The sequence below is a fragment of the Mandrillus leucophaeus genome, unplaced genomic scaffold (genome assembly GCF_000951045.1).
Source record: "Mandrillus leucophaeus isolate KB7577 unplaced genomic scaffold, Mleu.le_1.0 Scaffold721, whole genome shotgun sequence".
NCBI lineage: Eukaryota > Metazoa > Chordata > Mammalia > Primates > Cercopithecidae > Mandrillus > Mandrillus leucophaeus.
In genome coordinates, this window is record NW_012107820.1 from 2,326,288 (window position 1) to 2,354,236 (window position 27,949).

The 27,949-nt window shown below is 38.9% G+C and overlaps 1 protein-coding gene across 1 annotated transcript in view; it reads left to right on the forward strand.

Moving 5' to 3' along the window:
• The first annotated feature begins 230 nt into the window (after positions 1-230).
• LOC105528582 (probable E3 ubiquitin-protein ligase HECTD2) overlaps positions 231-27,949 on the forward strand; it is a 106,326-nt gene continuing 78,607 nt past the window's right edge. Inside the window, exons 1-2 of the mRNA XM_011965379.1 lie at positions 231-252; positions 10,464-10,718. Coding sequence (XP_011820769.1) covers positions 231-252; positions 10,464-10,718 — 277 coding nt within the window. The remainder of the gene's footprint in view (positions 253-10,463; positions 10,719-27,949) is intronic.

Genomic DNA, 27,949 nt, shown 5'->3' on the forward strand with positions numbered 1-27,949 from the left:
CTTGAGCTCCTTCAAGGGAAATTCCAGACGCCTAGCTAGCCCTGAAAGTGAATCAGCAGCTTGATAAACAAGAAGGTAATGGTAGTCCCAGCTACTCGGGAGGCTGAGGCAGGAGAATGGCCTGAACTCGGGAAGCAGAGCTTGCAGTGAGCCGAGATCGTGCCACTGGACTCCAGCCTGGGCAACAGAGCGAGACTGTGTCTCAAAAAAAAAAAAAAAAAAAAAGGGTAATGGTAGCCCGAAATGAAGAAGGTAATGGCAGCCTGAAACAATAGCCAAGGAACTGATAGTCCCAAGATGTTTGGTTCCCTATAAAAACTAAAGATAACATCTTAACATATGTACCTGAGTTATTTTTCATAAACCTGGACCTCCAACAAATGGATACACTGGCACGTAGACCTCAGGTAAGGGAGAACTGAGGACTGAATTCTGACAACCATTCTTTGTTCTAGATTTCTTCCTGAGGGTCCTGGAGGAAGTCACACCCATGAGCCAGAGCTAACATTCTTTCTGCTGACCATAAATTATTAAACAAAGCTTCTCTTCTTTAACCAATTGCAAATCAGAAAATCTTTGAACCTGCCTATGACCTGTAAGCTCCTGCTTTAAGATATCCCACCCTTTCAGGCCATAACCCATGTGTAGCCTCCATGTATTGATTTATGATTTTGCTTGTAACTTCTGCTTTCCTGAAATTTACCCCTGTTTTTAAAAACCCTTACTTGCAAGTCATTGGGGAAGTCAGGACATAAGCTTTAGCTGCCAATTCTCCTTTCTTGGTGCCCTGCAAATAAATACCTTCCTTTCTTGCCACTTCAAACCTCAGTGTGGATGTCTGGCCTTACTGTGCCAGGCCAGTGGAGCCCAGTTTGATTCTATAATAGTACCATGAAGCCAAGGGAGCCATAATGAGTCAAGTTCTGGGTCCTAGCCTCCACATCAAGTCTTAGAGTGGGATTATTCCTCAACCAGGTGGTCTGGTCTCACTCTAGACAAGGCCTATGAGGTCCTGTGGGTTCAGAAGACCCCTCCCACCAAGGCCCACCTTTCCTGGATACCTTCTGAAGGAGGTAAAAATTCTAGGTATCCTTTAAACACCTATGATGTCCTAGACCCACACACAGAGCATGATGCTTTAGAGACCATTGGTGGATGCCACTTGTAGATACTGGAAAAGAGAGTTTAAGAACATATGGCAAAGACTAAATTCAAAGACTAAGCTGGGAACAAACCTGACCACCATGGCCAAAAGTAGGAACAGTCCCCAGATCTAGAGAACTGGGCACTTCAGGTGCCCAGGACCTGTGGTATTTGTGGAGAGGTGAGGACTTTGACCTGAATTTATGTGTGTATTAGTTCATTTTCACATTGCTATAAAGAACTTCCCTGAAACTAGGTAATTTATAAAGGAAAAAGGTTTAATTCACTCACAGTTCCACATGGCTGGGGAGGCCTCAGGAAACTTACAATCATGGCGGATGCGGAAGCAGGCACCTTCTTTCACAGGGTGGCAGCAGGGAGAAGAGTGAGCCTGTGAAGGAGGAAATGTCAAACACTTATAAAACTGTCAGATCTTGTGAGAACTCACTCACTATCATGAGAACAGCATAGAGGAAACCACTTCCATGATCCAATCACCCCCCTGTCTCCACACATGGGGATTACAATTTCAGATGAGATTTGGGTGGGAACACAGAGCCAAACTATTTCAATGTGTCTTTGAATTACCAATAGTGATTGAGAAAGGCAGCCAGTAGGATCCTGCTTTTTATTCTCTTAATATTATTTCATGTATAGTCCCCCATGTCATTTCATATTGGAAACATGGTAGTTCTACCAACTATTACCAAAAAAAAAGAAGAAATCCATGATTTATATGCACACAATTGTGCCACAGTACTACTCAGTGTGTCCTGGAAATGTGTCCACAAGATATTTAGCATCATGGTAAGTACATTGGACCACACTGAGGTGACAAATTTTCTTCAGCTGCATTATGATCATCAATAGGGAGTTCACACATTCTCCCCACCCACATGGTTGGTTGCAGGACATGATCTTGTTGTTTTAAAGAGCAACCTGCCAATGAAAAAAATGATCACTTTTGACCCTTTCCCTCAAGATTCAACAAAACTAAGAATTGACAAACTGAAGTCTTTATTGGGTAAAATCTGTAAAATTACAGTGAGCTGACATTTGCTGAGCTTGGAATACATACTAAGAAATACAACAACCATGCAATATAAGCACCTTTATTATCCCTATTTTGTAGAGCAGGAAACCAAACCTTAAAAAAGGTTAAGTAACTAGGCTAGAGTCATCCAGTAAACAAATAGTGGTACCAGGACTCAAATCAAATCTTTCTGGGGTCAAGCCCACATGTATAGCCATTCTGCTCTTTCCTGGGAATGCACGTCGGATACCCTTAGGAATCTTTTCTGATGTTTAGGTTCATAGTGTGTTGGTACTGCACCCTGGTTTTCCTCTCTTCCACAGTGTGCTCTGAGCAAAACAGTTCTTCCCATGATCGAGAGACTCTTTATCAGAATAATTGTATCATGACTACTCTGTTCCCTGGCCCTTCTGTCCTTAATCAAGTCAAGCTAGATAACCATATCAAATAGTGGATTCTGATTTTAAATTCACCACCCCCAGGAAATGGAAAGCCACCAATCTGTTTAGATCAGTGGTCTCCAAACTTTTTGGCACCAGGGATTGGTTTTGTGGAAGAAAATTTTTCCACAGAGGAATGGGGATGTGGGGATGGTTTTGGGATAAAATCGTTCCACCTCAGATCATCAGGGATTAGTTAGATTCTCATAAGGAGCACACAACCTAGATCTCTCAAACGCGCAGTTTACAATAGGGTTCGCGCTCCTATGAGAAACTAATTCTGCTGCTGATCTGATAGGAGGTGGAGCTCAGCCGGTAATGCTCACCTCACCACCGCCCCTTACCTCCTGCTATACAGCCTGGTTCCTAACAGGCCACAGACCAGTACCTGGGGCCCGGGGGTTGGGAACCCCTGATTTAGATGATCCTATAGAAAAATCAGTTCTGCCCAGGCCTGACCCAGCTTGAAACCTGAAGTGGATGAAGGCACAGGCCTGAGGTAACATACCGTTTAGAGTCACTAAGATGTCTTTAGAACCCATCAGAAGTTTCTCAGTGAAGTCAAAAGCATCCTCATGTGGAATAAAAGAAAATGCTTACCATGGAAGGAGCCCTTCTGTGATGTTCATTGGAACTGTAAGGTCCTCTGAGCTGGCCACACATGGTCAAGCCATCGTGACATTTTCCCCTCCCTTGTGATAATGTACTTTGTGATATTCCCCATCCTTGTGAATGTACTTGGTAACATTCCTCCCCACCCTTGTGACAATACATCCTCCATGCCCTTGTGAATGTACTTTGTAACATCCATCCCCTACCCACAAAAAATTGCTCCTGACTCCACCGCCTATCCCAAACCTATAAGAACCAATGATAATCCCACCACCCTTCACTGACTCCTTTCTCGGACTCAGCCCACTTGCACCCAAGTGAATAAACAGTCTTGTTGCTCACACTAAGCCTGCTCAGGTGGTCTCTTATACGGACGTGAGTAACAGGAACTTGAATAACCATAGCTGTGCCACGAACCCTGGGGCCTTCCAGGTAATAATGCCTTAGGTCAGTTGAAATTCTTAAACTAAAGAGTAATTTATTTTATTATCTAAGTTGTAAACCTTTTATATACTTTCCAATAAATTTTCTCTCCCCTCCCCGCCCCTAAAAAGTCATAAAACAAAACTGAAATTAACATTGTAGAAAAGTGAAAAATGTTTTGGCAACGTGAAAGTCCCAAAAAGAACTTTTAAAAACAATTTTAACAAGATTTTATAATTAAATACACATATATTTTCTCTATTCATAGGGACTATAAATGACTTATGATACTGAGTGGTAAATAATGGGAAAATAGTGGCATGAAAAATCACTTCAGACAGGTTAAAATATCGTATTAGATAATGGAAGCCATGTGTTCCAATGTCAAAGGGAGTTAACAAATAGAAATAGGGAAAGGTGAGAATCAACACTGTGGTTGGTGGAGTTGGGGAGGTAATCTCAAAGTATTCTGCCTACAAATTACTTACTAATTACAAATGGGGAAAATATTGATAGCAACTTTCATCATCAGTAATACATTAACATAATCAATAATGGAACAAGCTGATGTTGTGTGCCTCCTGATATGGCGCACAGACTAGGATACAATATCATGCCTGTCGTATTTCTGCCAAAAAATGTATAACCTGAATCTAATTATGCAGAAACTTCAAAGTAAAATTTAAAAATATCTTATAAAATAACTAGCCTTTACTCACAATTTTCAAAAATATATAAGACAAGGAGAGATAAAGAAGCTGTTACACACTATAAGAGACTAAAGAGACATGACAACTAAATTCACAAGATGCTCCTGGATTGGGTCCTGGGCCACGAAAAATAACAACCACAAAAAAAATTACTGGGACAATTAGAGCAATTCAAATCTGAATTTTAGGTTATAGTATTACATCAAAGTTATGGTTTATGATATTGATCATTGTAGTGTGGTTCCGTAAGAAAAGTCCCTGCTTTTAGTATATACAAACTATAAAGAATTTGTGACTAGCAGATTATAATATGTGAAAATTACTTTCAAATGGTTTAGGAAAACATAGAGTGAGTGAGAGCAAATGATAAAGCATATGGAATGAAACATTAACAATTGGTGAATCAGAATAAAGGGAACACAAGTGTTTCTTATATTATTCGTGTGACTTTTTTGAAAGTCTGAAATTGTATTAAAATAAAAATGTTTAAATGTCCTGTCTCACAGCATTCAATACATCTCTTTTAAGAACATAAAGAGTGTATACTTTCTTTTTGCTGCTGTCACACACACATTAGCTTAAAACAACACAAATGTATTATCTTACGTGCCTTTTTCAGCTTCTAGAGGCTACCTGCACTTCTTGGCTCATGGCTCCTTCCTTACCTCACTCTACCTCTACCTCAACCTCACATCTCCTTCCCTGATCCTGACTCTTGCCTCCTGCTTATAAGGACCTTTGTGAACACTTGTGTATAAGCCACAGAATGGTTGGCTTGAACCAGGGGTCCCCAACTTCTGGGCCACAGACCGGTACAAGTCCATGGCCTGTTAGGAACCAGGCTGAACAGCATGAAGCGAGTGGTGGGCCAGCCAGCATTACCGCCTGAGCTCCACCTCCTGTTAGATCAGCAGTCGCATGGTATTCTAATAGGAGAACGAACCCTATTGTGAACTGCACATGCAAGAGATCTAGGTTGTGCACTCCTTATGAGAATCTAAGTAATACCTGATGATCTGAGGTAGAAAAGTTTCATCCAGAAACCATCCGTGCCTCCCATCCATGGAAAAATTGTCTTTCAGGAAACCGGTCCCTGGTGCCAAAAAGGTTAAGGACAAATGACTTAAACAACAGAAATTTATTTTCTCACATTTCTGGAGACTGGAACTAATCAAGGGCTGGTTTCCTCTGCGGCCTCTCTGGTTTGCTTTAAATGGTCATCCTTGTGGGCATGCACACAAGGTATCTTGTTTTATGTCCATATTTCCTGTCCTTACAAAGAAAGCCAGTCAGGTTGACTTAGGATCCATCTTGATGATCTCGTTTTAACTTAATCACCTCATTTAAGGCCCTGTTTCCAAAAATAGGTGCAACCCGAGGTATAGGAAGTTAGGGCTTCAATATATGAATTTTAGGGGAATGCAGTTCATCCCACAACAGCCACATAAATATAAAGACACATATCTTTCTTATTCTCCCTCCTTCTCACTCCAACCACAGAAGAGGGAGGGCAGGAGAAGTGAAAAGGCAAGTCATGCCCTTCTTTACCTCAAGCCCCTTCCTGAAACTTACCCTGGCCTGGTAGTTTGAGAAAGAGAATGAACATCATATTGGATGTAAGATTTAGTTTTTAAACTACTCTAGATAGGAAAGCGCATTTTAATAATTAAAAGTAACCAGAAAACTATGAGATCTGCCCAAGATATTCTTAAGGGCAGGAAAGGGAGATTTCATGGAATATGGTTGAAAGAAATGATTGGAAAAAAAAACCAAAACAGTTCATATTTCTGTTCTGTTGAGTGTAGACTATTGAATAAACTGAGCATAATATATGTTCATATGTAAAGAAGCCTGTGATATGTAATTTACTGATTAAAACAAATTGAGACTAATGATGCACATCATGATAATACTTAGATAAAAGATTGTGATAGGTGCCTACTGTTATTGGCTGCCAAGCACTCCTTCCCCTACTTTGTCTAGTAACCTTCTCCAGCAGTAGATTAGACATGTGACTCCAGCTGAGCTTCTCATAATACCTCACACCCTTGGCTGGAGTGGTTAATCAACAGGCTAAACCAATCAGAAACATTACCTGGGATTTTTCAAGCTGGGAGACCAACACCTCTTTTTACTTCAGTCATAAAGTTGTAAGAGACTCGGAGCCAGGAGGTCCTGGTGGCCACATCCTTGACTCATGGAAAGCCCAATGTGGGAGAATGAAGCCAACACACCTTGAGACATAGAGACGAGAGACAAAGAGAGTAATTCCTGGTGATGTTCTAGTCCTGGCTTCAATCATCTCTAAGGTAGGTAATTCTACTCGTATGCTTCCAGAATTTTGGTTATCCAAGCCAAGAAAATCTTTCTGCTTAAGCCAGTTTGCTTTGGTTTCTATCCCTTGAAACCAAATAATCTTGAAAAAAAAATACGTATTTATGTGGTGTAATTGTGTTTCATGGAAAATACCCGGAAAGATACATACTAAATTGTTAATAATGGTTAATTCTCATTAACATTCTGCTTCCCCCCACTGTTTCATATTCTTTATATTAATTGTTTGCTACATTTATAATAAAATATGTTTAGGAAAATGAGAACACAAACTAGTATACCACTGATGATAGTCAAGAAAAATGTATTCATATATAGTGAATAAGAAGATAAAATTAATTTAGAATAAGAGACGTTTCATTTAACATTTTTAAATGGTAAGCCACAGCCCTACAAAGATAAAGGGGATGTTTCAATAAGTCATATACACAAAGAGCACTAAATATATACGGGACAACCAAATAATACTGATGCAAGAATGCAAATGTCCTCCCCTCCCAATACCATGGAAACCTCAGGATCTGCCTATGGGGTCACCTCTGAGATCTCTTATGTGCATAGACTCATCTGCTTCCCATGCAACACTGATATATTACTTGATCATTGTTGGTCCTTGTCTTAGCTACCTATGGCTGCATTACAAATGACCCCAAAAGTTAGCAGCTTAAAAGAATAGGCATTTATTATCTTAGAGTTTCTGTGTGTCAGGAATGGGGGTATGGCTTAGCTAAGTGCCTCTGACTCGGGATCTGTCAAAGGCTGTGATCAGTGCGTCACCTAGGGCTGCAGTCATCTCAGGGCTCAATCGAGGAAGGGTCCTTTTCCAAAGTCACTCACTTGGCTGCAGGCAGGCCTCAGGTGCTTGCTGGCTATTTGCTTGGGACATTAGTTACTTGTGATCTGGGCTGTTCATAACATGACAGTTCACTTTCCCAAAACTGAGAGAGAGACAGAGAGAGAGAGAGAGAGAGAGAGAGAAAGGAAAGCAAGATGGAAATCATAGTCAACCAGGCCTGATTTTGCCCTCAGGGGGACCTTTGGCAATATTTAGAGGCATTCTTGGTTGTCACGACTGTGGGAAGGAGAAGGAAGGTACTACTAGTATCCTGTTTGTAGAGATCAGGGATGTTGTTACACATCCTACAATGCACAAGACAGCCCCCTACAACAAAGAATGACCTGGCCAAAATGTTAAAGTGCAAAGTTGAGAAGCCCTGACCTTGAGTGTTGAATGTTTGCAGAGCACATTATGTACATTCCCCCGATCCTCATACGACTCTATAAGGTAAGAGTTATTATCTCTTCCTTTTATTGCTGGGGAAACTGAGGCTTACAGGAGTTCAGTGATTTGCTCTAAGCAAGCAAGTAGGGAGGCTGGATTTGAACGAAGGTTTGGTCTCATTCCATTGCCAGGCTCTTTCAGTGTGAAGCAGGAACAGAGAGAGGTAAGAAAAGGAACAAGCTCTGGGAGAGGGGAGGGGAGAAATGCCCTCTCTGCCAGGAAATGTTCCAGATGCCATTCTTGTCACCTCATTTGAAACTCGCAATGAGGCAAGAACATAAGCCTGAGCAGACTCTGTTCTCTGGGAGAAGACAGTTTGGCAAGGTCCTGGTTTGCATCATTGTTGAGCTGGAGCTGTGGATTGCTATGGTTCCTGGAAATCCACAGTGTCCACACTACCGCACCCTCTCCCTTCTTGGGGCCCCAGCTGGGTCCGTATGAATCACTTGTGACTGCTCGGAGGAGCCATGCTGAGCTCCCCTCCATTCTGCTTTCAATACGGTAGGCCTGGCCTCCTTGGTGCCCAGGGACACACCACCAATAAGAGCACATTGTGAAGCCATCTGATAAGTACATTTCACATTTCTTGTGATTTCACTCTAATTGTGTTCCCCACCCTACCTTCCCCTTTTAAGACTTTCAGAATTATTTCCTTCTGATCCCCTTGGTCAGAATTTGAACATTTCATTTCCCAAATATCATTTTGAGATAGATTCTCTATCATAATTATGCCCTCCCACAGTACCTTCCAGATGGGGATTCAGGATTCACCTCTTGATTTAAAGGGTTTGTTGTTTTTGGTTTTGGTTTTGGTTATGAGACGGACTCTTGCTGTCACCCAGGCTGGAGTGCAGTGATGCAATCTCGGCTCACTATAGCATCCGCCTTCTGGGTTCAAGCAATTCTCCTGCCTCAGCCTCCCGAGTAGCTGGGATTATAGGTGCCCGCCACCATGTCTGGCTAATTTTTGTATTTTTAGTAGAAATGAGGTTTCACCACGTTGGCCAGGCTGGTCTCAAATTCCTGATCTCAAGTGATCCGCCCGCCTTAGCCTCCCAAAGTGCTGGGATTACAGGCATAAGCCACCATGCCCAGCTTTGATTTAAAGGGTTTGAATAGGACTTACTCCTTCTAGAAAGGGAACACGCAAGTCCATTTTGAGGAGGTTCTAAAAAAACCAAACAAACAAAGAAGACAAAAAGTAACAAAACAAACAAACAAAAAACAGCAAGAAGCTATGAGTGACACAAACTTTTAGAGGATTTGTATTAAAAATTTTCAGGTTTGCAGGCACTATGAAAGCTCTTCGTTCTTATTTAAAGTTTTACATAAAAGAAAAATTTGGCAGGGGGAAATAGTTTTCTCCACCCAGGAGCTGTAAAAATGAATGAACATCTATCTCCTTAGTTGAGAATTTGTAGGTCTATGCCTGCTGGGATTTCAAAGGGCGTACGTTCTTTGGCCAAATATGACCTTGGCATATAACCAATCTCATAGGAGCATTAGTTGTTGCAGCTTGAGTCTGTGTTTGAGTGACTAATGTCATCTAACCTTGTTCTTACCATGACCTAAACTTTGGAGCAGTTCTTCAGCTGAACTTGCGGTGGATCTTGTACAAAATTATACAAGCTTCCTCAGTCCTTCCACTGTCAGCTGGTGTCCTGCAGGCTGCATCTAGAAACAGACAAACGCTGGTCTGAAAAGAGCAGTTACCAAGTAACAAAAATGAGTGGGGCCTTTTAAATTCAACAGGAAAACATAGTCAGCAAAACCACATGAAAAGAACAAATCAGGTGACATCTAGTAGCCTGCTCCTTCTACCAGGTTATTTACAGTTTCTGACTGGTTGGCATGGATTAGTTCTCTGATTCGGGTAACAAGTTAGTTATTGAATTACCAGGATTTTGTTTTGACAGAAATTTTCCTTCGGAGTTACCTTTTTTGCCCCCGAATCTTTTTGGTTTCTTGCTATCGTATATAGAAATTCATTACATAAGGATTTTCAAATATTTTTGGAAATGGCCACAGTAAGAAATTGATTTTATACTGTGACAACACATATACACACACACATACACACACACACACACACACACACACACACTTGAAAAACTAAGAGAAAAATTCTACAGAAAGTATATTCACTCTTACTATGTATCACTCACTTTAATATTTTCCATTTATTTCCTTCCAGACTAGTCTAGTCTGGTCTGTTAAAAATGTTTTTGGCTGCCTATTAAATTAATTTCACAACCCATGAAAGGAACATGTCCTTCAGTTTGAAAAATATTATATTACTTGAACTGTGGTTTTAAAATGACAATTTATAGCATTCTGATGAAATTCAAAGTACAACTAGAAAGTTAATTTAATCAGTTTCCAGGATCGTTCCTGTGGTATCTGTAATTTTGCTTATCCAACTCCTCAGTGAAATTGTAGCGCACTTATAGTGTCACTCTTTTCTGTTTCAATTCTGATGGTTATAGGTGAAAACTTTGCATTTACATCAGTCTCCTTTCTACGTCGTCAAACAGACAGGTTCTTTGGCGCTTCTTCCAGTGTTATACCCAGGAGGTTGGGAACATTGGAGAACATCGTGCCACTTGGCTGTGGTTGGGGTGTATGCAGAGACAAAGGAGTCCACGCTGGAAACAGCATGCCAAGGAAGTGCCAAGGCTTAATCAGAGCCATCAACCTGGAATCAGCACCAGGGAAAGACAGGGTAGCCAGCTGTAAGCCAAGTAAGATGGAGACCGTGAAAGTCATGGCCAGAAGGAAAAGGCAGTGGAGTATAAGGCAGTTCTGAACCAAAGAATAAAAAGCTATGAGGGCTCTTTATACTGTTCTATGGCTCTGGTTAGGCGCATGCTTCAGATGCTTGAAGAGGAAACACCAAAGCTCTTTCCCAGAGCATCGCACTAGAACAAACTTTCACACTCACCCATAATAATTAATCCCATGAGCTATTTTCCCTTAAGAATCTGATATTAAGTTAAAGTTGTATAGTTCTTCTCACCCATATTACATAGTGGCAAATGCCAGACATTACATTGTTTCATCTATAAATACGTCAGTATGTACACAAAAATGGTTTTTTAAAAATGAAACCCCAAACCCATTATCACACCTAAACATTTTTAACAATGATTTCTGAATACTATTCAATGTTCACTTAATAGTATTCATATTTCCCTATATATTTTTTGTTTGCTTTTACATTTTGTTTACTCTAACAAGGTTTTAAATTATGAGGGCCATACATTTTAATTCATTTAATGCATTTTAATACATTTTAATTGGTTCATTTGTCTCATTTGTCTTTTTTCATTTGTAACTTCTTTTTTTTTTTTTTTGAGTGGTTAAAAGGTAAAATCCAAAACTTCTTTAAATAATGGGATTTTTTTCCAAGGAAATGCAAATTGTTTATTTTGTTTACCAAAATAAACTTGTTTACCAGATGAGAAAAATAACTCCTGGCCTCTGCAAATAGGGAGAAAAGCTTGCTTATGGTGATAGGAGATCCAGGGTGATGAAAACTAGGCCTACCTCACTGGGCTCCATTGTTCCTGAAATCTCCTTCATTGGACTCACTTTTTTATACTTCAGAAGAGCCTCTTTTTAAACACAACTGCATGAAATTCCCTTGCTGCCCACCTTCTACTAAGAGGATATCTGTTAATCTCTGTATGGATCTCCAGTTTTTTGCCAGTACAATGTCTATAAATGATGGCCCAAAGGATGACAAGTGTGGTGAGTCATTCAAGAGCCAGTTCTATTCAGCAGAGTTTTAATGTTGAGTGCATTTAGCTCTCTTCTAATTCACATAAAGTTGATAATCATGGATTTATTGCTTTTTATGTGATGGTACACACCAGGATAGGATGCCAGTTTTTCTATTTCCAGAAGGTGTTTCCCACATTCACTGGAATAAACTAACTTTCTGATAAGGTTTGGCTGTGTCCCCACCCAAATCTCATCTTAAATCATTCCCCACTTGTCTTGGGAGGGACCCAGTGGGAGGTAATTGAATAATGGGGGCAGTTACCCTCATGCTGTTCTCATGATAATGAGTGAGTTCTCATGAGATCTGATGATTTTTATAAGGGGCTTTACCCCTTTTGTTCAGCACTTCTCTTTCCTGCTGCCATGTGAAGAAGGACGTGTTTGCCTCGCCTTCTGCCATGACCGTAAGTTTCTTGAGGCCTCCCCAACCATGCTGAACTGTGAGTCAGTTAAACCTCTTTCCTTTATGAATTGTCTAGTCTCAAGAATTTCTTCATAGCAGCATGAGAGTGAGAATGAATTAATACAATTTTCCATCACCATTCAACAGCCATTTCCTACCCTTCAAAGATTATACAGCATGTCATTAGATATATATATATATCCAAATGTATATATATAAATATATACATATCCAGATATATATATCTAAATAAATATATCCAGATAGATAGATAGATAGATAGATAGATAGATATTTTTTTTTTTTTTTCAGAGTCTCACTCTGTTGCCCATCTAGAGTTCAGCAGCACAATCTTGGTTCACTACAACCTCCGTCTCCCAGATTCAAGCAATTTTCTTGCCTCAGCCTCCCGAGTAGCTGGGATTTCAGTCACATGCCACCACACCTGGTTAATTTTTATATTTTTAGTAGGGACAGGGTTTCACCATGTTAGTCAGACTGGTCTTGAACTTCTGACCTCAACTGATCCGCCCACCTCAGCCTCCCAAAGTGCTAGGATTAGAGACGTGAGCCACTGTGCCTGGCCTGTTATTGTATTGTATTTCTAAGCTAACAAGTATTTGGAAACTATAAACTGTAGTTCTTGTTTTCTCTTTTTTCTTTGTCATGTTATTATTCCTTTATCTTTGCCTGGATTTCTGGGTGACATGAATATCTAGAACTATGTCCAAGAGTAAAAATGCCATGTGACAGCGACCCACAATGTTGTGATCATGTCAATTTTTAAACTATCTTTATTGAGGTATAATTCACATAATGTAAACTGTACCCATTTTAAGGGTACAGTTCAATTATTTTTGACAAATGTATAATTTGTGAAACCTCCATCCTAGTAAAGACAAATATAGAACATTTCATCACCCAAAAAGTTCCCTTATGTCTCTCTGCAGGCATCCACCCACGCCTGGCTCCAGGCAACCACTGATCTGTTTTCTATCAATAGAGATTAATTGTGCCTGTTCTGGAGTTTGATATAAATGGAATCATATGGTATACACTCTTTTGTGCCTGGTTTCTTTAGCTCAGCATAAGCCTTTGACATTTATCCATCTTATTGTGTATGTTGATACTTGTTCCTTTTTATTGCTGAAAATCATTCAATAGCTGTACCATAATTTGTTTATTCATTCCCCCTTTTGATGAACATTTGGATTATTTTAGTTTTTGGCTATTTTAAGCAAAACTGCTAAAACAAATGTGTACAAGCCTGTGTGGACATATGCTTTCAGTTCTCTTGGGCAAATACCTAGAAGAGAAATTGATGGTAAGCATATGCATAACTTTATAAGAAACTACCAAAGTGTTCCCCAAAAAGATTGTATCATTTTACATTAATTCTGGTTGCTCTAGATCCTCACCAACTTTTGCTGTTGTCAGTCTTTTCAACTACAGTCATTCTAGTGGGTTTGTCAGTGAATGTCCCTCTCGTTTTAAATTGCATTTCCCTAATGATGAAAGATAAGCATGTGGTCATATGCTTATTGGCTTATCTGTATGTCTTCTTCTATAGTGTCCAAATCTGCTCTTTTTATTGGGTTGTTTGACTTCTTACTATTGAGCTATAAGAATTATTTTTATATTCTGGATATAATCATGTGTCAGACGATGTATTATAAATTTTTGTCTCCAGTCTGGAATCAACTTCCAACAGTATAATTCCATTTACCTACTAACCCTTGTTCTTCATGCTATCATTGCCATATCTTTTATTTCCACAAATGTTGTAAAAATCTCATTAAAACGTTATTAATTTTGCTTTAGTAGTAGGTTCACTTTTGAGAAAATTATGAGAACAAATAATATTTTCTTGTAAATATACCCTCTTATTTACCATTTCTAGAGCTTGTCTTTCCTCCCTTAAATATGACTTTCCTTCTGTATCATTTCCTGTTAGCCTAAATAATTTAGCTTGTCTCATGTTGCAGGTCTGTTAGTGATGAATTATTTAAGCTTTTACTTATCTGAAAATGTCTTTATTTTGCCCTAGTTATTGAAATATATTTTCACTGGATATAGAATTGTGGGTTAACAAGGTTTTTCTTTGTTTCTTCTTTGCTTTCGTTCCTCACTTTAAACATGCCATTCTTAAGGCTCTACTTATTTTTATTCAAATTAGTTCATTGCTGTGTTTCACATCTGAGAAGACTTTCAGTTCTAGAGTGAACTGAATGTGGAGTTCAACATGGAGATTTTCCTAGGCAGACAACAACGTGAGGTATACCTCATGAGTTTCTCTTAGGGATCATGATTTGTGTTGCCTTTTTTCCTGATGTTTGACAATAGCTGCTTCATATATAGACATACATATGTCTCTCTCTCTCTCTCTCTCTCTCTCTATATATATATATATATATATATATATATATATATATATATATTTCCATTTATCTGCTGAAATTCCCTATCTACTTACTCACTAAGACATAGTTTCATTGATTTCTTTTGTTCTTGACTGTGGATCACATTTTCCTGTTTCTCTACATATCTAGTAATCTTTTATTATATACTGGGTATTGTTCATAATACATGGTAGAAACTCTGCATTCTGTTATCTTCTGAGAAATAATCTTGTTTTTGTTCTCACAGGCAGATCGGTTTCTGACTGACCACCTTGAACTTGTGTAGGTTTGGCTTCACACTTTGTTGGGGTGGATATGTGGAAAGCTCCTCAACTGTGCATCTTGTGAAAGATTGGTATTAGGCTTTTGTAGAGAAGATTGAGAAAGCAGGCTTTACTCTAAGGCATGGGGCATTACTCTTAGGGTGTGGCCCTTGTGGTCTCAAAGCTGGATTCTTGAGGTGGTAACAAGATGTTAATGATGTCCCTGCACTGTAGCTGCGGAGGATCTCCAGCATTCCTTACTTCTTCTCAACCTTTACTTTCTCTGTTCTTATACCCAGTTGTGTAGCAGTTGCTCTCTGGTAAGCCTTGTGCAGTCTTGCCCTGAATACGATTGTAATCCTCAGCCAAAAACTTAGGGAGAAGTCCCTTCAAGACCTCCCCACTATTCTGTGCTGCTTCTCGACTCTAGTGCCCTACTGTGTAAACTCCAGGCACTTCAGATACCCCAAACTCTGATCTAGGTTTCCTCAGCTCAAGAGGACTACTGTACTTTCGTTAAATCACAGCTCCCTGCACCGTGGCTGGGAAAATGTCCCTAGGCAGAAAGCTGCACCAGCATGGGACTTAAACCTCATGAGTTTCTCTCAGAGATCGTGGTTTGCACCACCTGTTTTCCATTGTTTGACAATAGTTCCTTCATACATTTTGTCCAGTCTTGTGATTGCTTACCACAGGAGGAACAATCCAATACCAGTTATTCCATCATAGCCAAAAGCAGAAGTTCACCAGGATTTGAAAGAAAAATAAAACAGGTCAGGCATAGTGGCTCATCCCTGCAATCCCAGCACTTTGGGAGGCCGAGGCAGGCAGATCGCTTGAGGCCAGAAGTTCAAGACCAGCCTGGCCAACATGGCAAAACCCCATCTCTACTAAAAAAAAAAAAAGAAAAAGAAAAAGAAAAAAAATTAGCTGGGCATAGTGGTGCATGCCTATAGTCCCAGCTACTCAGGAGGCTGAAGCACAAGAATCGCTTGAACCCAGAAGGCGTAGGTTGCAGTGAGCCAAGATCTCAACACTGCATTCCAGTCTGGGTGACAGAGTGAGACTCTAGACTCTATCTCAATAATGATACTAATGACATTTCCTGAATCTCTTCCATATTCTACCTCCAGTTTCCCAATCCTATAAAATTCATATTTATGGACCATAATAGGAATGTAAATGCATTAATTCAGTAAGGAGTTTAACATACTAAACTTTCCAAACTAAGCCAATTAGACCACTTGGCTATTTGCAAACACTCTACTGTTCTGAGATTGGTCATTCAGGCTGAACACTTAGTCAATAAGCCTTTCTCTACTACCCCTGCCCCATACAGTCTATTTGAACTGGGCTGTAGCTTCTTGGACCACTTATTGGGTCTGTTTTCTTTTTTCTTTTTTTTTTTGAGACGGAGTCTCGCGCTGTGTCACCCAGGCTGGAGTGCAGTGGCGCGATCTCGGCTCACTGCAAGCTCCGCCTCCCAGGTTCACGCCATTCTCCTGCCTCAGCCTCCGAGTAGCTGGGACTACAGGCGCCCACCACCACGCTCGGCTAGTTTTTTGTATTTTTAGTAGAGATGGGGTTTCACCATGTTAGCCAGGATGGTCTCGATCTCCTGACCTCGTGATCCACCCGCCTCGGCCTCCCAAAGTGCTGGGATTACAGGCTTGAGCCACCGCGCCCAGCCGGCTCTGTTTTCAACTTTGATGAAAGGGGAGTCTAGATAGAAAAAGTGTTTGAATAGCCCACTATTTTTGTAGAGCGGGACAGTTAAAGTTCTCTCAAAATGTCAGGGAGAATCAGCAAAAGAATGACTCTATCTCATATTTGAATAGTGAATATCTTATTTGGGCCTCTCACTAATCCTCTGAAAAAGGCAATAAGCTGTTATTGCTCCCATTTTGCAAGTGACGAAACTCAGAATCAATTCAGTTAATTGAGTCATCGAACATCACACAGGTAGATGATGTCAGAACTCAGAAAGGCAAAGTCACTGTGAATAAATGTAACAGTTAATTCCCTGTACATGGACACCTCAGGCCAGTTCTGTGAATAGGCAGAATACATGGCCAAGTATGAGGTACAATTTGAGAGATGCCAAATCACTCATTCCCTCGCTAATCACAGGCCTAAAATTTCAGCATTACTCATTCATTTTAGCCTGAGCCATCGATGACCTGTTAAAATGGAAATCTAATTACCTTCCACGTGTACAGCAATTCACAATTTTCCAAAAGTGTTCTATGTTTAATAATAATCATACCTAACATTCATGATGGGCACTTTTATGTGGCAGGCACTGTTTTAAGTGTTTTGCATATATTGACTATTTTTATCTACACTATAATTCTATGGGAGGGGTACTATAATTATCTCCATTTCACATATGTGGAAACCAAAGCTTATAAAGATTAAATAACTTGCCTAAGGTCACACAATCAGAAAGTGGAGAAGGTAGGATTTGAGTCTGGATTCAGAGTTCTTGCTTTTAACCATTAAACTTTTTGTTTGCTGTGCCATTTGATCCAATTCAAAATCCTACAACATAAGGGCATCATTAAACCACCCTTTACAGATGAACAAACGAAGACCCAGAAAATTTACATGACTTTCCCAATGTTCCCCCAGCTAATTATTGATTAATCCTGAAAATCATAACTCCTAGTTAACTCTTTCCAATATACTAAACCAAAAGAACTACTAGTTAAGTCATTATCAGCAAAAAGAGAGATTGGAGCAAAGACAGTTTCATTTTGATGAGAGATAATAAGATGTTCTGAGCAGCTAAAAGGCAGCTTGAGAATTTTCCAGCCTTTAGATGGTAATAGGAAATATTAATTTCATTTTACAAATATTTGCTGATTCCCTAACTACATTCCAGGCACCATTCTCAGTGGAGGAACACATCTATGACCAAAGAAACAAAAAATCCCTGCCTTTATGGAATTTACATTCAAATGGAATGTAAAAAAAATTACTGGTGGTACAGAAGAATTATACTGAAAATAAAGAGGTACAATGTGAAGCAGAATTGACAGCAAATCCAGCTGGAAATATTTTTTCAAATCTACTCCTTCAGTAACTCACTTATTTTACACATGCTTCTTCTAGGAAACAACCCACTGATATGTGAAACGTAGGCAATATTTTCAAAATACAATGCCAAATTTGTTGGTGATGGTATAAATTTAAAACTCTTAAAGGGAGAGATGAGTTTTCCCAAATAAGATAGGACTAGTTGGAGCTGTAAAGGCACAAACTTTATGACATATTTGAGTAAATAAGATCTTTGAGAAAGTTGCCCAGCCTGAAACAACAGAGAGTTGCAATGTATCAACAAAATCTTCTAAGATTCTTCCCTTTTAAAGTCTACTTTTAGGTTATCAAAGGTTCTCACCACTAAAAAGTAGAATACTGGCAGTAGAACAGGTGGGATCATTGATGGGAAAGAAGACTAATGAACTATCTTTAGTTCTATGCAAACTACCTTCACCATCATCATTTTAATAGAGGTCTGGCTTCTCCAGCTCTCTACTTGGATTTACTCTAACCAGTTGGTTGCAGTTGACCAGGGACAGATTCTTAGTTCACAACAGAAAAACCTCTGCTTTGATTCTTTAGCCTGAGTTACTAGACAGCAGCAGTTACCACTCTGAGGGATCCAGCTCTTGCTTTTATCAGCAGTTCTTAATCATGCCTGGCAGGCAAGAACCTCCACAAAAAAAAGATTATTTTTCCCCCTCTCTCTTGCTGGCCCCATCCACACCAATTTTTGTAAGATCTCTCTAGGAACCACACTTAACTTTCCAAGGGATTGATGACTCCCTATACCACTTCATTCTTAAAATTCAGGAAAGTGTTCCCCTCACCCAAGACAGCCTGAAATTGCAAAGGGTTTCACTCTTTTAGCCTAAGACACTGTTTTAAATTGAAATGCAAATCCAGTCCTGTCATTGACAAGTTTGGGTGAATGAAATTGTCCAATTATTTCCACTGGAAAGGTGTGTGTGGTACAGGTAGGGAGAGGTGAGAAGAAGTGCACCGGGCAAGGAAAAGAGAAGCAGGAAAAGGAAAAAGTATTGCAAAAGGAGAAAGGAGTCTGGGAAGGGAAGCCAGGACCACTGATGGCAGATCTGTCAGCTCCTTGATTTCCCCAAGGGCTGGTCTTGTACTTGGCAACTAAACCATTGTCTTTCACTAAACACAGCCTTAGTAGTAGCCTCTTGCTGTTCAGCCATGTAAATCAGAAATGGGAACTGGAGGTCAAGAGGGAGGCCAGTATGGGGGTCGGTGGGATACGCTGCCAAGGTATGTCTTGGAGAACAAACAGCCAATTACCCTCCAGTTATTGGGACTGCTACTGGCACTCTACCTTCAGCCCTTTGTGGGGATTGCCTCTGCTGAAGGAAATTACCTTGACCAAGATCACACCTAGACCTGCTTCAGTTCTATTGATTTTTCTTGTCATAATGATCATTTATGTTTCCTTTTTTCTAGATACAGATGAATCAGGGTTTTGAAACCAGGCAATATCATATTCTTTTCAGTTTGCTTCCAGATGTCCTCCCACAGATGACCAGCCAGGCTTTGTGGTAAAGCTATTTACTAGGTCAGGGTGACTTTAGGACTTCTGTGAGCATATCTGATAGTTTAACGTTCATGCTCATAATCAAAATTTGAATCATTGTATTTCTTCACACTCCACTTTATATTCACCCTCACTGACACTCTGCTGCTGATTTTCTTGTGAGCTCTGTGCTTATCTTCACTGATTGACTTTTCACTGCCTCAAACAAGTTAATATCTCCTACAAACTTAGAAAGTTGACTGCAGATGTCATTTGCCAGTGTGTTCCTGATCATAAGGAATAACTAGTTGTGCTCCAATCGCTTGAGATTCCATTATTTCGGACTCCATTATGTGCTCATATTCCTACCTTTTGTTTTTTGTCTTTAATTTATATGATTTTTTTTCCTTTGCAAAGTAACCCCACAAGTTCCATGATGATGTGCGTTTGTAACTGATATAATGTGGTAGTAACTATAGGGCTACCCTGAGATATACGCTGATTTAGAGATTTCATGGGTGTATAAGCCAGTCACTGTTTGATTAGTTCTTGGCCAAAAGAACTGGGAAGGCATGGGCAACAATATGCCTAAAGCAGAATCCAGGGCCTTTTTAAGTCCAGGCTAAGTTCAATCCAGCCTTTTGCCTCAGTCAGCTCTGCAGTGAGTTCTGAACTCCTTCATTGGCCCTAAACATGTTCCACTTTTTAGTTATGACCTGAACAAGTCCAATGTCCTGGGTATGGCCTCTTTAGCTTTCCTTAGGTTGAATTCATTCCCTACAGATTCTAAACAGACTCAGAATGAGAACCATCCACAAAGGAGCTGGTGAAATTAATACATTGGTATATGGACGAGTCATCTTAGGAAAACAAAATCAATAACAGACTTCCAGTGTAGACAGGAACTTCTACATTGTAAGATGTCAATGTGTAAAACATCATTGTTGCATTCAAGATGTGATGAATTTGTAAATCCAGAGTTACTTTATGAATGTGTGTTGGACAAAATCTTGAGATTCTGTAACTTACTAGAGACTGTGAAGAATAATGTTGGCATAATTTATAACATCACAAGGAAAAAAAAGCACGTATTTTCTCATATTGATACATGAAGAACTGGAAAAGAAGGCATCTTATAAGGTATGAATTTAAAGTCTCTATTCTTCCTGGCTGTGAATCACATCTCTAAATATAGATTTGCGTATGTGTAAATGCACACAATTGTAGCATCTTCCCTGTTGACTCAAAGGATTTTATTTCAAGTTTTTATTTCTAAGAAGTCACTGTTCTTTCCTATTCCTGTATGCCTGAGTCACCCCACCCCCACCCCCTTTGCTCCCTGTAATATCACAGGGACAGATTTACACAATTCAAGTACAGGGTACTTTTAGAAACAAGCTGCTACTGAAATTTAGCCCTCCTAATGAGAATCGAAACACCATATCATATTCGAAGACAAAGCTCCTCATCTAGTGATTATTGATAAGGCAGCATGCTATTTACACATCATGAATTATGGGTGTTGAAAACTTAAGTGGGATCCAATAGTTTGCTGTTGAAATTTTCTAAACACACTATAAACCTATTCAGGTTATTGGTAACAACAAACTAGATAGACAGATTTAGTTTACATATTTGGATATTTTCTTGGTAATCTACCTAGGCTTAAAATAGACTGCATGTCATCTATTTATATTTATGTGTTAATATCACTCCATAGGACACCCAGTGCTCCAACACTCAGCCATGTGACTAAGTGTTGAGAAGTTGGCAATCCAACTACTGTACTGGGGACATGGCAAAGTATATGGTAGTATTGTAACAGTAAAGTTAGACTGGCCAAAGGAAGCATTCAGTGTTGAATTTAAACAAGCCTACAGACAGGAAATTTTCAGAATTGTGAGTACCAAGGACATCCTGCCGGTCTATAAGATTAACTTCACCACTAAGCCTAAGTCATGAATACTCACAAGGACCAGGTATTAACATCTTTTTAGATGTTAGCACTAACATGTCACCACTCTAGGCAAATCCAGCCCCTACCCTACCCCTGTCCTAGTGAAATAATAAAAAATCTGGACTCACAAGTTTATATAGGTTAATGGCAGGATAAAGAACAGAACTTAGTTCTGGGATTCTTACTTTTGGCTAAAGCATGAGTGTCATGAGGATTTCTTCCTTGTTCCTTCCCAGAAAGTAAAGTTACCAAAAAAAAAAAAAAAAAGCTAAAGAACTACGAATTAATCTGTGACTGTGCATTATTAATAAAATTACAGTGGGATTTATGATTCACATTTTATTCCACTTCTTGCCATTTAGAAGCTTTCAACGATCATTCCTGGTATTTTCTAGTGTCTTATATGCTAAATGATGATAGTTATTATTTTCTTTCTTTCCTTCCATCCTTCTGTTACTAGTGCTTACATGATTTTTATGTGATTTCAAATTGCCAATTCTATTTAGGAAAAGATTCACACAGAAAACTTTGTTCCAATATGAACGTTATTGTTACAGTCAGCTGTGTGTTCTTCTGTCGTGTTCTGAATATAGCTGAAGAGACTGAGTGTCTATCAGCATCTGGTCTGCGCAGACTGCCAAACTATAGTGTTATTGCAAGGGTCTGGAGATCAGAGTAAATGAAAACATTTTCCCTTTTCAGTTTCATTTATTACCCAAATTATTCAAAAAGAAGGAAGGAGGTCCATATTCTTCACATTTTAAGAGTACAAAATAGATGATTTATAAAATTAACTAGTTCCTTGATATGGTCTTTATCAAAAGTTAATTCTTTTCAGCCTCTACAGTGTTACATTACCATCTTTCAAACTAGGAAACATTTGTGTGTTGTGTTTGTTTTAAGTTTACTCATGTCAAAAAAAGAAAGTTCTATTGAGTCCTGGCATTTGTCCACAAACAGGGAAAGATATAGTTTCTCCTTGTTTCCCTTACCATTCACATAGTTACCATCAAAATTCTCCTCTTTGTTCAGAACCTAGAAGGCTATGTCCTAGATAACTTTCTGAATTTTTATGCCTTTTACTTGGTATAAATTTGCAGTCCTTGGGAGATGTCTTTTGATCTTTTTGCCTGATTATCTTTCCATGAGAAGTGGAGTATATTCCAGAATTCTTTGAAATCCTCTATATTTCTTTCCCTTCCAGAAACACTTCTTTCAGATTCAGTCCCTTGCAACTATCAACTTCACATGCCAAATATAAGTGCTTCCAGCCACCTCACAGTATCAGAAACTGCAGTTCTATGTGGGGAGAAGGGAGAATGTACATGAGTCTGGTACCCTGAAAGTAGTTCTTGTACAATAGGGGTGATGTCTCCCTCTCTCTCTATCTCCCCAGTCACCCACCCATCCCCACACCCCCATTCCCCCCCAACACTCTTGTCCCAGGGTCAAATGCTCCTGTCTATGGCGTAAGGGGAGTAGCCCCACGCTTCTGCCTCTTAGCTTCATTCCAAATAACATTAGTTGATAAACTGATAGTGTTAGTAACTTATAAGAGTCACTTTTTGAATTTTCTTGGTGGTGAATAACCCAGAAATCCCTATTAAGCATTTTCAGCAGGAGACTAACTTGACCAGATTCATATTTTCAAAAGACTACTTAGACAACAGTGTAGGAAATGAGTTTGAAGTGGGTTAAGAATGAAAGCAGGAAGCCAAATTAGGAGGAGGTGTACGAATCCAGGAGAACAATAGTAAGAGTTGGACTGGGAAGCAGCAGTAGAGATGGTGAGGAGGTGACAGATTTATGAGATATTTGTGAGGTAGAATGGACCTGGAAAACTCTTCCCGTGGTAAGTAGGCCAGTTCAAGGTAAACACCTGTGACTGTGCTAAATGGGGAAATTGGATGATTCTATGTGACTTCTATGAGTAATATGAATTTTAAACTGTTTAATTTATTGCAAAAAGGATGCCACTGTAGTAGACAAATCAACATTCCTTCCTAAATGTGTTTACAAGTATTTTTTCTGTTTGTTATCAATCCTTGAATATCATGTTTATTTAACTATGTCACAGCCAGGTAAATTTTTAGGCAATTTCTTCATTTTATGCAAACGAAGAGTGAATAGTATTAGTTTGCTTTAAATGGATATTCAACACTGGAGAAATTACAGGATCTGGTGGTGCTGTCATCTGGATTGCCGCCTAGTGACCAATATTTTGCACAGCAGACAAGGTACCCTGAGGATGTCACAATCAAGAGTCACTTTGCTACTAGAAATTCATGTGTGTCAGTATCTTCACAGACTACTACAAAAGCTGAATGCTTGCCAAGTGTAATCCAATTCACTTACTCTGTGATTTTAGGCAAGTAACTTCATCTCAGTGGGCCTCAGTTTCCAAATCCATAAAGTGAGCACTAGTTCATTTCTAAGGTGGTTAAAAATCCTCAATAGTTCAAAGGCTCATCTTCGTTGCAGACAATCAGAAACAATTATCCAGGATAAGACACATGTCTTTTTGCTTTACTTTGTCACCGAAATCAAATATTGTATAGCCAGCTTAAGCTTCTTGAATGACCTCAGATTTTGAGAGCTCACATTCAGCACAACAGTTTAATCTCATTTCAAGTTCCCCAATATATAGGCATTTTGAAGTAATTGTCTATATTGTTAACCTCAGTGATTTTTTTCTAAGAGCCAAATTAAATAATAAAATAATATTATGTCACTATTTAAGACACTCCTATTGTCTTTATAGGCCACAACAGTCATCTCCAAGACTTAGATTATTTATCTGATTATTTATCCTTGTCAGAAAAAAGATGAACATGCAACTCCTGTGTTTTTTTCTGTTGATAGGTAATGTGCATGGATAACCAGAATGAAATAGTAATACATAATAAAACATAAAAACAGAAATATTTAAAGAATGAGCTAATCATGAAATAACAGAATGTTATCTTATTAAGTGATTTTGGAAAAAGAAGCATTTGGCTCATAAAATAATATCTTGATCTTTTAAAAGAGATTTTAAAATAAGAAAAAAGTATTTTGAACTTACCCACATAATTAACCATGTTAGGTGCTCTTTGTTCCTTTGAGTACATCTAGACTTCCATCTGGTTTTATTTTCCCTCTACCTTGAAAGAATTCTTTTAAGATTTCTTATAGCACTAGTCTACTGACGGTAATTTTTTTCAGGTTTTTTTTATGCCTGCAAAAATTCTTTATTTTGCTTTCATTTTAAAAATCTTTTTGCTGAGTATAGAATTCTAAGTTGACAGAGTTTTCTTCTTTCAGTACTTCAAAGATGTTATTTCACTGCCTTTTTTTCACTTGCATTATTTCCAACAAGAAATCTGCTGTCATTCTTGCTTTTGTTCTTCTTTATTTAATGGGTGTTTTTACTCTTGCTCTTTGTTTTAAGACTTTTCTCTTTATCACTTGTTTTAATTGACTGGATTAGAATGTCCTTTGGTGTAGTATTTTTCATCTTTCATTTGCTTATGGTTCATCAAGATTCTTGGATCTCTAGATATTTAGTTTTCATCAAATTTGGAAAACTTTCAGCCATTATGTCTTCAAAAATGTTTACCCTCAGCCTTTCTTCTTCTTTAAAACTCTAATCATGTATATGGTAAGTCAGTTGAAGCTGTTTCAAAACTCTCTGATACTCTTTAATGTGTTTGTTTGTTTGTTTGAGACGGAGTCTCACTCTGTCACTAGGCTGGAGTGCAGTGGTGTGATCTTGGCTCACTGCAACCTCTGACTCCCTGGTTCAAGCGATTCTTCTGCCTCAGCCTCCCAAGTAGCTGGTATTACAGGCATGCACCACCATGCTCAGCTAATTTTTGTATTTTTATTAGAGACAAGGTTTCACCACGTTGGCCAGAATGGTCTCGATCTCCTAACCTCGTGATCCACTCGCCTTGGCCTCCCAAAGTGCTAGGATTACAGGCGCAAGCCACCGTGCCCAGCTGATACTCTTTAATGTTTTAATAGTGTGGTTTTCATTCTAAAATTTCAAGTTTACTATTTTTTTCTTCTGAAGCATCTAATCTGCTATTAATCCCATCCAGTGTACTTGTCATGTTAGACATTGTATTTTTCATCTTTAGAAGTTCACTGTGCATCATTTTCATATCATCTATGTGTCTCTTAAAACTGCTCATATTACTTTCTACTTACTTGAACAAATGGAATGTATTAATCATGTATACTTTAACATCTTCTCTCTTAATCTAATCATCTGTGTTACTTCTGAGTCTGTTTCTAATTAATTGATTTTCCTCCTCATTATAGATTGTCTTTTCTTCTTCTTTGCATGTATGGAATGTTTTTATTGGATGCCAAGTATGGTTAATTTTATATTTTGGCATGCTAGATTGTTTTGTGTTCTTTTCTAAACTTTTTTCTGGGATGCTGTTGAGTTTCTTAGAAACAGTTTAATCCTTTTGTGCCTTGCTTTTAAGCTCTATTAGGTAGAACTAGAGCAGGTTTTAGTCTCAGTAATTAATCTCAACCAGAGGCAACATTTTGCAGTGTATGGAGACACTTTCAGTTGTTACAACTGGGAGGTAAGGGGAGTGCTACTGTCATCTAGTGGGTGGAGGCTAAAGATACTGCTACACATCCAATAATGCACAAGACAGCACCCTACAATAAATAATCATTGGCCCAAAATGTCAATAGTGCCAAGAACGAGAAACCATGGTCTAGGGCTATTTTGATTCCACTACTGAGACAATACCCTTCTGAGTGCTCTACCTGATGCTCTGTGTATTCAGAGATTTCTCTATCCCAGTGTGGGGAAAAGAAAACTATTTCAAGCTCCATGGGAGGTTCAAGAATTGTTTTCTCTTCTTTCTGGTGGCCTCTTTCCTCACACACATGTCCTGATCAATTCTCAGTCAAAGAGTGGAAGGACTCCTCTACAGATTTTCAGAGGTCTGATTCTATAAACTCTTCTTCAGGACTTTGCCCTGTGAACTCTAGCCACACTGGTCTTTCTGGAATCTCAACTATGTCTCCTGAATGCAGGGTGTCTGCAGGCTCTATTTGGGATGTCCTTTCTGTTCAGTGGCCCAAAAACTGTCTCTAAGCAGTAAGTTGGGATATTTATAGGGCTCGCCTTATTTGTTTCTCTTCTTCTAGGAATGACTGTCCAGCACTGCCTGTTGTTCAGTGTTTGAAAGTCACTGATTTATATATTTTGCCTGTTTTTTGATCATTTCACTCAGGAGAGTAAGTCCAATCCCTGTGCCTCCATCATGGCCAGGGGTAGAAGTGCTTGAATAGTTTTAGAGTTTTAGTTTTTAATATGCTTTTAATCAGTAAGTTGTCGTATTATTATTAGCTAATGTCTTAGGACACAATTGCAGGGTTCATCCTTTAAAATATTTCAAATACTCTTGTCAATTTAGATGATTTTCCCTAGCTTTGTGTCACCTCTAATTAGGCTATAGTCTTTATCTTGTTAGATGGCTGATTAATAGCTTATATAGGAGCACATATGTTAGCTCTGTCATTTTCTTGTTCTTGGTATTTGTGTTATTTTACTATCTTCAATCTGTGTTTTGTTTGCAGAAATCTATTTTAATTATAGGAAAATTCATTTGCACACAGAAGTAGAGATCACATAATCAACCTGATGTACCCTTTACTCATTTTCAACAATTATCAGTTCACAGTCAGTTTTATCTTATCTATACTCCCACCCACTTCTCACAGTGCCCTCTCTCACCTTGGATTATCCTGAAGTGAATCCCAGGTATTATAGTATTTCATCTATAATTCTTTCAGCGTGTGTATCCACAAAACAAACTACTGCTTCATTATCCCACCCAAAAACATAACAATAACTTATTACTACCGTGAATATGCAATCAGTCCTCAAACTTTTTTGATTAATTCAAACTTTGCAGTTTTTGTGTTTATTTGAATCATTGATATGGTACCTTTCAAAACTCATGTTAAAATTGAATTGCCACTGTGATAGTATTAAGAGATGAGACTTTTAAGAGGTAAATTGTCATGAAGGCTCCACTCTCATGGATTAATGAGATTAATGCCTTTACTGCAGAAATGTGCTGCTTATCATGGGAATGGCTCCTGATAAAAGAATGGAGTTCAGCTCACTTACCGTCTCTGTCTTGCATGCTCGTTTGCCTTTCCACCTTCTGCCATGAGATGACTGTTGCCAGATGCTAGTGCCATGCTCTTGGACTTCCCAGCCTTCAGAACCATGAGCCAAATAAACTTCTGTTCTTTATAAATTACTCAGTCTGTGATACTCTATTATAGCAGCAGAAAATGGACTAAGACAATCAGCATCCCAAGGCTGGTTCAACATACGCAAATCAACAAATGTAATCCAGCATATAAACAGAACCAAAGACAAAAACCACAGGATTATCTCAATAGATGTAGAAAGGGCCTTTGACAAAATTCAACAGCCCTTCATGCTAAAAACTCTCAATAAATTCAGTATTGATGGAATGTATCTCAAAATAATAAGAGCTATTTATGACAAACCCACAGCCAATATCATACTGAATGGGCAAAAACTGGAAGCATTCCCTTTGAAAACTGGCA